Below are 11,538 nucleotides of genomic sequence, written 5' to 3'. Positions count from 1 at the left end.
AATCTCTCTTATCTTTAAGAAGCTTACACATGGATTAAGCAGGATTTATGGATTTGTGCCATGTGACATCATTTCACTCAATGTATGGTGTTGACAGGAAAGGCTGGGTGGCCAGAATGAAGTGTGGGGGTGTGACATTTTAATTCTTTTTTGGTTTAAACATTTATTTTCCGGGTTTTGATTTTGTACCTGGTATGGATGGTTTGGAAAAGTCTTGCAGGAATAGTTTCTTTTACCACTCTCCTGTTTCTTTATTCAGAGGTCAAGGTAGGGGTGGTGGTCTGCCAGATCCTAATAAAGATAATGTTAGCAAAAAATTTTTTTAAGTTAACTTTTTTCATGTAAACCTTCTTCAATGGCTTCTTATTATACATGCTGTAATCCATTCATGCCTTTATCCATCCAGTCACTAAGTGGTCATGGAATGCCACACTCACTTATGGGGAGGATGAGCTTGGGTCCTTCCCAGGAAGGTCAGTGTTGTGACCCTGAGCATCAAAGCCACAATTCACGTGCCAAGAGATGTTCAATGGGAACTGTTGCTTTGCTCTGCCTCACTGTGGGTGCTATTTATCCAGCTACACTCTGGAGTCTGCTAACCTGCTTGTCTTTAGCAGGTGGGTATTGGGAGAGTCAAGGAACCAAGGGCAAAGAGCAAAGTCCTTGCACTAGGAGTGAGGAGCTGGGTCATGTGCATTTTTAAAATTTCTGTAGCAACCTATCGATATTAAAACCATCAAACTGACAACTCACCTGAATCTTACCAAAGCATCTCCAAACAGACTTTTCTAGTAAATATTCACACAGGAGAGCTTTAAATGTTATACCAGAAGTCTTTCCAATGACAAAAATGTTGATTAAATATTAGGACAAAGGGACTGAGTAAAGTCAATAGTCCACTCTTTCTTGAGCAAAACATAGATATCACTGTGCCTAGAGCTGATGAGGAATGAATGAGGTACAAGGGCGTGAGATCCCTACCTTAGATAAAATACTGATTGTTCATGACAAATCCTCCATGTGACAGTCATTTGGAGGTAGAAAAGAAGAGCATTCACTTGGAACTTAAAAGAAAAAAAAGTTCTTTCCCATTAAAAATGTCCATTCTTGACTTTTTGGGTAATCTAGAAAAATAGAAGGAATCATAAGCGATTTATCAATCCACCTTGCCATTCAAAGCACTTAGAATGTTTATTTTAAAAAGATTTTATTTTTTTATGTAATCTCTACACCCAATGTGGGACTTGAACCCACAACCCTGAGATCAAGAGTCACATACTCCACCGACTGAGTCAGCCAGGTGCCCCCAAAGCACTTAGGATATTTTAGGAGTTTTGCTAGTGTTTGTTATTATGACACTGACAAACTAGGTAAAAAATAATTTTATAACAGATGTTCAAATGGGATTTATGGCTCTATTTATTTTATGTGAGCCCACAGCAACATCTTTCAGATTTGGGGGATGTTCTAAAGGAAAGTAGGATCTGGTGGGTGAACCTAGTAAAACCCAAGGGAAACTGACTCTAGCTCTGTGTAATGACTTGCCCAACTGATTGTTTTCTGATCTCTTCAGCAAAAAATACTTAAATAGCAGTCACATCAATGACAAAAAAATAGGATGGAAATATGAAATGTAGATAACTTTACACGCAGAGCAATCAGTGCTGAAATGAAGGCTTCTATGAAGATAAGCATTCTTGTATTTTAGTGGTGAGCACACAACCATGCTCTGTTGATCTGATTACAAAATAATTCTCGGGGCTCCTGGGTGGTTCAGTCGGTTCAGCGTCTGCCTTCGGCTCAGGTCATGATCTCAGGGTCCTGGGATCGAGCCCCACGTCGGGCTCCCTGCTCAGCAGGGAGCCTGCTTCTCCCTCTCCCTCTGCCTGCCACTCCCCCTGCTTGTGCTCTCTTTCTCTGTCAAATAAATAAATAAAATCTTTAAAAAAATAATTCTTAATGAAGAGTGACTCTGTGATGACTGCTTCTCTTTTGAAGCAATATTCTCTATCAGTTAACACGTACGCGATTAGAACCACATAAAACTGTAGTTGAATCCTCCAGTGAAATCCCTGCAGAGGTGCTTGTTCTCCAGGAGCTGACATGTCAGTGCAGCATGAGACCCCTGCATGAGGGGCACCATCCTCACCACCCATCAAGGCCCTCGTCCAGTCTCTGTCCCTCCTCTTTACTTATGTAAAGTCTTACGAATACAGAACATCTCAAAGATTAATGCAGCAAACCCATGTATTAACAAATATTAACATTTCATTTCTAAGCATTGGTGATATACATGCACACACATATTTAATTAAGCAAAATGAAATTGAATTTAACTGACAAAGCTGAAGTCCCTTTTAATCTTCTTTCCAGACCCATTTCCCTTCTCCCTTCACCTGCTCAAAGCAATTAGTATAGTGAGTGTTGTGAATAGCCTTTGAGCCAAGTTTTCTCTTTATTTTGTATATTTACACATATAAATACATACATATGCATATGTCTGTATATCTAATAAATGGTATCGCTTACATTTCGGAATAGAAACCCCATTTTATGGCATGTGTTTTCCTCATTACAATAAAAACCCTAAGGAGGTAGCCACAGGCTCTGTTCACCTCTTTATCCCTGGTGTGTAACCTCATTTGTATCCTGTGTAAATACTCAACAAAAGTTGTTGAACTGAATAATATCTGCCAGTATATTATGAAATATTATGAAGTGGTATTAATTGGTGTTTTTACTATGGTGGATGCACACACATACACATACACATACCCACACACCCATCTATGCATGCATTTGGATCCCCAGAAGAGTTCAAATAGCATTTCTCTGGCCATGGAGCTCCTTCTTCTATAGGGGGCTTCCGTATCTCTTCAGTGTGCTCGCCCCTTCGCATGCCTATCCGCTTTTCCCCTCCCCTGTCCTGCTCTGGCCCCCTCTGGCCATCCGAGCCCATCCCCTGAGGCCCTTGGGAGTCTGCCAAGACTGCCTCCGACCACCGTTGCCACCAAAGGCACCGTGGCAATGCCATCCAGCAGATTTCTTTCTGAGCGCCCACTCTCTGGAGCTCTAGATGTTCAGAAAAGTCAGTGTGTAACCCACCGGAAGAGGGAAACTCCATCTCCCTACTCCCTTCTGTTGATTCCTCAGTTAAGCTGCTTTGTGCAGGGTCCCCTTCCAGCTGTACAGGATGCCCGGGAGGGGTCTCTCTTCCTGCCTCGCTTCTCCAGAATGCCGGTTCTTTCTTGCAAAAACAGTCACGAAGTTGGAGTAGACCAGTGCTCTTAGCTCCATCTTGGCAGGGTGCCAGGGTTTCAGACTCTACAAACAAAACTTTCTTCTGCTCAAACCTATGCTCTCTTGTCAGACACTGCTGATGCCGTGCTCCACGCACAGCCTGTCAGCGCTCACCTCTCTTCCCAAATAACCACTTACTACAAACCCCTGCATTTCTCTCAGCTGGCTGCAGGGACAGGTAGAGCTCGTGCACAGGGCGAGCAGAAGTGCCTGACTTAATGTCCCTGGAAAGAGCGTTCAAAAGGAAGGAAGGAAGGATCACTTGAGGTATGCTCTGTCCTCTCCCCCAGCCCCCAGGGGGAGCCACCTTTAATGCTCGTGGTGAGGCTGGCTTGATTCCCTCCCCACCACCCCACCAATGTCTCCAGAGATCACCTCCCAAATAAACTACCTGCACTCAAATGCTTGTCTTAGATCTGCTTCTCATAGTTTAGTTAAAATGCATTCTTATCTATTCAGTGGTCAAAAGGAACCGTTGACACAAAAATCAGCATGGGGGATCTTAAACGTGTATTGCTAAGGGAAAGGAGTCAATCCGAGAAGGCTATATATAATATTTATATGACATTCTGGAAAAGGCAAGACTATAGAGACAAATCAGTGGCTGCCATGAATTTGTAGGAGGGTGGGAGTTGACTAGGTGAAGCACAGGACATTTTTTAGAGCTGTGAAACTATTCTGTATGGTGCTGTAGGGGTGAATAATAATACTACCCTTTTGTCAAACCTATAGGACTCCACGGCACAGAGTGAAACTTAATGTATGCAAACTTGAAAAAAAAAATGACCCAGAGGGCAGGGGATCCCAGAATGGAATGCAGAATGTGACAAATGAATATACCTATTACAAATGTATGGTATAATTTCACTAAGTGGCCGGGGGCGGGGGGGACAGAGAGGCTGACCTAAATAACTTTGGAAATGACTAGAAATGATAAGCCTAAAGACAAAAAGAACTGTACATAAGCATTGGGCTCTAGGTGTTGAAGTCGTTAACCATGGAGGGACAGGTTAATTATTCTGAAACCATTCTACACATATACTGGAATTGAATAAACTAGTAAATGAATGGCAGCCAGTGGGAACCAAATCGCTTTTGGAATAGAAGGTTATAGACAAGCTTGGGGGAAATGCTACAATGAACCATGTGTTAATGAATTAAAGTCAAGGACTGAATTAAAGTCAACTCATATTTAGCTTAATATGGATACTGACATAGAAATAACTATCCATGTGTGTGTATGCACAGGTTAGCTACATCTATATGTAGTTCCTAGTTATGCTCACTTAGTCTAAAGGCAAAGGCTCCCAGTATCAATGAGCACACCTGACTCAGATCTTGTTTTTCTAAATACCATTTTCCAATAAAAGGAAGCAGGGCTCATTACAGAAATGGGTGATTCTAGGGATATGGCAGTGAATCTATAGACTGAGCCTGGAGCATCTTGTAGTGCCCGAAAGTAAGGAAGTGCTCAACAGACAAAACCACAGGTGTGTATACAACAAAAGGACACAGGAACCATCTGAGAGTTCTCAATGGCCAAAGCTGGAACAATTTGAGCAACAAATAAATTTCATAGTACTGGATTATAATCCAAGGCATAAAATATTTCCAATATTTTAACTGAGAAAGACTATGATAATAACTGGCAAAATGTTAAGGGAATGAATGTATATGGAGCTGCCTCCCCTTTAAGAACTATCAAGCAAGTGATACCACAGTTTGCAAAAGAAGAAATATAAATTGATGAAAAAATGTACCCAAATTCAACTTAATAAGGAAATGCAAATTAAGATACTAATGACATAACTTTCTTTGTCCATCAAATTGTACTTTCATACCTTGCTGATAGTACAGATTGGAAGAGAAGTCTTTAAAATGTCTACCAATTGATCTAGGGATTCCATTTCTAGAATTTTATTCTAAGAAAATAATTAAGAATATGCAAAGGCATTTATCCATAAATGTTTATTTTTATATTGCTTATTTATAACAGCAAATAATAAAAACCTTTATGTCCATCGATAGGAAATTGTTTAAATAAATTGTAGTTTGTCCATTCAAAGGAACATTAATCAGTCATTAAAAATGATTATGTAAGTCAGGGATCAGCCATTTGTGTTCATTGGCCAGTTGCCTGGTTTTGTAAATAAAGTTTTATTAGGACACAGCCATGCCCATTTGTATGGCTGCGTATTAGTTTGCTAGGGCCGTCATACCACTGACTGGGTGGCTTAAACCACAGAAATGTATTGTCTCACTGTTCTGGAGGTTAATAATCCAAAATCAAGGTGTCCAAAGGGTATGTTTTTTCTGAACATTGTGAGGAAAAGATCTGTTCCAGGCCTCTCTCCTTGCTTTGTAGATGGCCATCTTCTGTGTCCTCGCCGGGTCTTACCTCCATGTGTGTCTGTGCCCAAATGCCCCCCTTCCCTAAGAATGCCAGTCATATTTGATTAGGAGCCCACCCTACTCCAGTATGACCTCATCTTAACTGATTACATCTGCAATGACCCTGTTTCCAGAAAAGGTCACATTTGGAGGTACTGGGGGCTAAGAGTGCAGCATATGAATTTTGGGAAGACGCCATTCAGTCTGCAACAGCGGCTTGCATGCTACACAGGCAGAGTTGAGTGGCTGTGACTGAGACCATGCTGTCTGCAAAGTCTAAAGTTGTCACTTTTCAGGAAAAGTTTGCTGACACCTGCTATAGGTTTTGATGGGGAGAAGATTCAAAAATATATTCTTAAATGAAAAGGATTACAATAGTACCTTTTGGAAAATTATCTCATTTGAAAATATCTATGTGCAAATAATGAGAAAGGCAAAGAATATACATCACAATATTCATAGTGGTGATCCTTGAAGATCGGCACTTTGAGTAATTCTTATTTTCTTTTAACTTGTGTTTCCTAATGTTTTTATTACAAACATGTATTATTTTTGCAATTATAAAACCAAAAAATTTACACCAGCATAATGTATAAAAGCTAGACTGCCACGTTGTCTTTGTAAGCATGGGGTAGAAATGAATTTCCACACAGTATTTATTCCAAATTCTAGTGTGCTTCCCTGTACTGCAGAGGCTGGAAATCTGAAAACCACATTTTTTGGACTCCCCTGGGGTTCTGGGTGCAAAATAGATTCTGCCAGTAGACGGACCTGCATGGGAAGAAAGCCATCATCTTGCAGCTTTGCCCCTCTCTGCCGGGAGCGTTCAGCTCTAGCTCTGAGCTAAGAGGGGGTTGGGCAGTGGCTGTCTCCCCCTTGGATTGCAGCTAGAGCGAAAGTTCTTGGAGTCAACAACGTTCTGATTCCCTGCCTTCCTGGTATCATGGAGGCCGCTACCCCCTGGCAGGCCAGTTTTGCAGTGCTGCTCATTTTTCTAGAAATTATTCCAGGACACATAGCCGAAAGGCAGGCTTTCCAGCTATTTTATAATTAGATAAATCTTCCTGTGCCTAAAATAGCTGATTTATTGTTTCCATGACAGAACCACAACTGACATAAGGGTTCATGAGCAATTTGGGGACCAGCTTGTGCTAAAGGAAATTTTCTCCTGAAAGTACATTTTTTTGACAAGTTGAATGAAAATTATTCAGAGGCATCGATATTTCAAGTTGCTTGGACTCCATCTGAATTGCAGAATGAAGAGTGGAAATAATTGGAACCATTCTGCCAAATCTAAAACACAGCTCAGATCCCCCAAGTATAAATGCAACAGGGTCACAGATCTCCTCACTTTTATGAAGATATGCTAATAGAATGTGGCCTTAAACTTTTTCTACAGCGGATCTACTTTCTCCATGAGCCTTATCTCTAGGGGATTTGAGGAGGAATGGTGAGGGGCAGGATTCAATCTGCCTGTTTGTGAAATTTCAGCCTGATGAACACTTTTTCATTCTGGTAGCGGCTCAGTCTTTCTGATTCCTCCCGTTTCTCCATAGTATCTGGGTGCACAGGGTCGTGTGGTCTGGTTGTGGCCCATCCCTCTGCCTCTGGTTTCCCATATGAAGTGGCTAGTCTGGCCCGGTCCCTAGACTGAGGACTGCTGTGGACCACTGGTCCCATCTTGGGGGTAGGCCACCATGTTCTTACCCACTGGTCGAGCCTATGACTCTAGTCCTTGCCTCTGGTCACAAATCCCCCTTCACAGTAGCTTCTTTCTTCTTCCTTGAGTTCCCCGTAGGTCTGCTGGTCTTCACAGGACACTCCCAGCCCCACTGTAGGATATCCAGATCCCTGGCATGCGCAAAGCAGGCTATGGGGCCAGGAGCCTACCCCAGGCCCAAGAACCCAGTCATGCCCTCTGCCAGGGGCCCACGCTGCCATGTTGATATGGAGTCGATGAGGATGTGGGCTCTTCCTGGCCTCCCAAATGGAGCCCAGGCAAATACTCCTCTGCTGTCAGCTTTCCTCTGAATACATCTAACCTGGATCCATGCTGAGGTTTCATTCTTGGAGAGGGGGGGCCAGGACACATGTACCTGTTTCTCTTGGGTCCCCATCTATTTGGATGGAAGGGGTGATGTTTTCACTTCTTCTCAGTTAGGGAATTTCTCCATGTCATAATCTACTCCCTTCCAAATAGGTCAAACAGGACACCTGACAGTCAGGCAGGACTTTGTAGAGGAGGGTAACATGGCTAGGAAGAGACACTCAGATGGTTATGGTGGGTGAGTCAGAAAGGGGAAGCTGGGGCCGAAGAGTCCTAGAGGGAGGTTGTAGGAAAGTTGGTTTTGGGTTACCATCCTTTGGCAAACAGAACAGTTCAGGGTAGTATTTGGAGGACAGGCTTGGAACCTGCCCACCTACTAGCTTTGTGACCTTGAGCAAGTTACATAACCTGCCCAAGGGTGAACTTTCTTATTTGTAAAGTGGGGATCATAATGGCACTTACCTCAGTGGTTTGCTGTGTTACAGGACATAATGCCTGTGAATGCACAGCAGGCACTGGGCTCAGGCTGACGCACAGCTCGGCCGCCATAACCAAGGCTGTCACGAAACTCTCAAATGCTCCTGTTGTGAGTACCAAGAGGGAAAACCAGCTGTAAGTACTACCCACATGTAAGTTGTTACTTGTTGTATGATGTAGGTTGGCGAGTTTGGAAGAAGTTGGAGGGTACAACCTCGTCTTCACTGTGAGGCACGCATGAAGTATGAATGGCTATGGACAAGGAACTGGAAGTGGAAAGTGATAGAGAGGGAGTCCCAGAAGAACTGAAAATGAGTCCAGAGAAAGAAGAAGAAACCAGTCAAGGTGATGCCAATGGTAAGTGGGAGGGAGGAGGGCCACCTTAGGGACCTACATGCTTAGGGAGAAGGCAGCAGGATTGAAGCAGAGAAAAGTTGTAGTTTTAGAAAAGACAACTCTATATAAAGATCGGTGTAATCACATGCTGCCTGGCCTTCTGTTGAATGTGATTATTCAAGTTGATACATCATTCATAAAACTACATTTGCGGGCTCTAAGAATGATATTTGTCTTCCCCGGAGTATGTGATAAGAATTTTTTTTGTTTCTTCTTTTGCACTTTATTTATTTATTTATTTATTTATTTGTTCAGAAAGTGCATTATTACAGGGTCTGTCCAGCCATGTGACTCCGTTGGTACCAGAATTCTTGGACCCAGCACATATCCAGGAGAAGTCCTTGGCCCGTGAGGTAAACAACATACAACACATGCCTGCAAAGGAGTCCAGAGGTCCACAGCCCAAGGACATATTTCCCCCTGTATGGGGCGGTAGCATCTCCAATTCCTCAGCAAAAACCATACAGCCCAAGCAGGCTGACATCCCCAGTTTTTCAGCAAAACCCATCCTGCCCAAGCAGGCTGATACTCCAAGTTTGTCAGCAAGAACAATCCCACCCAAGCAGGCTGACACCCCCAACTCCCCAGAAAAAATTATCCCACTCAAGCAGACTGACATCTTCAATTTCTCAGCAAAACCCCTATCACCCAAGCAGGCTGACACCTCCGGTTTTTTAACAAAAATCATCCCACCTAAGCAGGGTGATACCTCCAATTCCCCAACTAAAACCACCCCATACAAACAGACTGATATCCTCAATTCCCCAGCCAAAACCATCCTACCCAAGCAGGCTGACACCCCCAATTTTTCAGTAAGAACCATCCCCCCCAAGCAGGCTGACACCCCCAATTTTTCAGCAAAAATCATCCCATCCAAGCAGGCTGACACCCTCCATTCTTTAGAAAAAATTATCCCACCCAAACAAGATGACATCCCCAATTCCTCAGAAAAAATCACCCTGCCAAAGGAAGATGGCACATCTGCTTCTTCAGAAAAGAACATCCCACCCAAGCAGGGTGACACCAATTCCGCAGTAAAATCCATCCTGCCTAAGCAGGGCAATAGCCCCAAGTTCTTAGCAAAATCCATTCTGCCCAAAGGGGCCAACACCACCAAGTTGTCAGCAAAAGCTTTCCAGTCTAAGCAGGTCAACAGCCCCAAGGTCTTAGCAAAAACCATCCTGTCCAAGCACAGCCACACTTCCAAGTCCTCAGAGGAAAGCCTCCTGCCCAGAGAGGGTGACACCAAGTCTTCAGAAGATACAATCCACCCCAAGGAGGGGGACATCACCAAGTCCTCAGAGGAAACCATCCAGTCCAAGAAGGGTGACATTCCCAAGTCCTCAGAAGAAGCCATCCATCCCATAGAAGGCAGTGTCCAGAAGCCATCAGAGACAATGGAACTCTTGGAGGTGGACTTGGTGAAAATGATCCTGAGCAAGGAGGACTTTGAGTTGGCACTCAAGGAGGCCGGGGAGAAGCTGGTAGCCGTGGACTTCTCAGCCACCTGGTGTGGGCCTTGCAGGACCATCAGGCCCCTTTTCTGGTCCCTGTCCTTGAAGTATGAGGATCTGGTGTTCCTGGAAGTGGATGCTGATGAGTATGAGGAGCTGGTGAGAGACCTGGAGATCATTTGCATCCCAACCTTTCAGTTTTATAAAAAAGAAGAAAAGGTGGGAGAATTTTGTGGTGCTATTAAAGAAAAACTTGAAGCAAGCATTGCAGAATTAAAGTAATTGTGAATTCTGAAAGCACTGTTAACAGTCAGCTGGTTATAGTTTGTGATTTTTTTATTTACGAAAAGAGATGAGACATAACGAAAGTGTATGTCTGAATGACACCTGCTCATAAATGATGAAGTGTTAACTCCACCTTTTCAAAAAGTAGTAAAAGCACGAAATGTTGTGACCATGCTTTCGTTGGTAGGAAAGTGTGATATTAGAATTTCCCTTGGTGGAGATTAGCAGTCTACCTGTTTCCTATTTTTTTGATCATGATTTTTTTGGAACTCACCCTTGAAAATTCAGTTCATTTGGTGTTAGTGGCAACATTGGAAATTTAGACAATTCTTCTGTAGAAGTACATGATTTAAAGATGAGTGGAGACTTCTTTTCTCATTTGGGGTTTCTGATAAGATGCTTTGGGAAATAAAGAATTTGAAAGGTTCACATATCCTACCTAACCTCCTCTAAGTGCGGGGAGTGCTACGGAGGCCTCAGGAAATCCCATGGGCTCACCAAGCCTGCGTGGGATTCCTTGGTGGCAGAGTCAAGACCAAGGCCATGTTCCCAGATCTCAAGTGCAGCAGGCCTCTTTCTACTAATCATGCCCACAAAATCCGAGACAGACCTCCCAGAGCAAGGTTTCTCAGAGCAAGAGCTTTACTATTCAGGTCAAAGTCAGGGTGATCTTCAATGCCATTATGACATCAGCTCCCTGGTGACAGAGTTCCTAGTTTGTCTCCTGGTAACTGGATTTTTGAAACCTGCTCCCAGATGTCTCAGAGCCCAGAGGCCCAGGTCTGGGTCACAGATGGTGGCTTGGTCCAGAGTTTTTGTGTTTTAAAAAAATGTGTATGTGATACACACACATATAACAGCATGTATTTAATGTATACAATTTGATGAATTTGGGCATATGCATACACCCATGACGTCATTACCACAGTCAAGGTAATAAACATGCCCCTCGCCTCCAGAGTTTCCCTGTGTGTACTCTTTTTTGTTATTGTGGTGACGGTGGTGGTGGTAAGAGCGCTTAACAGGAGATCTAACCTCTTAACCACAGTTTAAATGCACAATACTATGTTGTTAATGACAGGCACTCTGTTGTACAGCAAATCTCTAGAACTCACCCATCCTGGAGAACGGAAACTTCTACCCAGTGAACAACAACTCCTCATGTCTCCCCCTATTCCTCGTCAGCCA

General features: G+C 43.3%; 1 protein-coding gene across 1 annotated transcript; it reads left to right on the top strand.

Moving 5' to 3' along the window:
- The first annotated feature begins 8,460 nt into the window (after positions 1-8,460).
- TXNDC2 (thioredoxin domain containing 2) lies at positions 8,461-11,267 on the top strand. Its single transcript, XM_032397855.1, has 2 exons — positions 8,461-8,572; positions 8,867-11,267. The coding sequence occupies exons 1-2, from the start codon at positions 8,464-8,466 to the stop codon at positions 10,345-10,347; spliced, it is 1,590 nt and encodes a 529-aa protein (XP_032253746.1). The 5' UTR covers positions 8,461-8,463; the 3' UTR covers positions 10,348-11,267.
- The last annotated feature ends 271 nt before the right edge of the window (positions 11,268-11,538 follow it).

Source organism: Phoca vitulina, unplaced genomic scaffold, assembly GCF_004348235.1.
Source record: "Phoca vitulina isolate PV1807 unplaced genomic scaffold, GSC_HSeal_1.0 scaffold105, whole genome shotgun sequence".
In the NCBI taxonomy this organism is placed as follows: Eukaryota; Metazoa; Chordata; class Mammalia; order Carnivora; family Phocidae; genus Phoca; species Phoca vitulina.
This window is presented reverse-complemented; position numbering and strand designations above follow the sequence as displayed.

Bases quoted from the DNA above. Each gene is read 5' to 3' on its own strand.
- TXNDC2 (XM_032397855.1), top strand. From the start codon at position 8,464: ATGGCTATGGACAAGGAACTGGAAGTGGAAAGTGATAGAGAGGGAGTC. The intron at 8,573-8,866 runs GTAAGTGGGAGG...TTATTTGTTCAG, and splicing joins CAGTCAAGGTGATGCCAATG to AAAGTGCATTATTACAGGGT.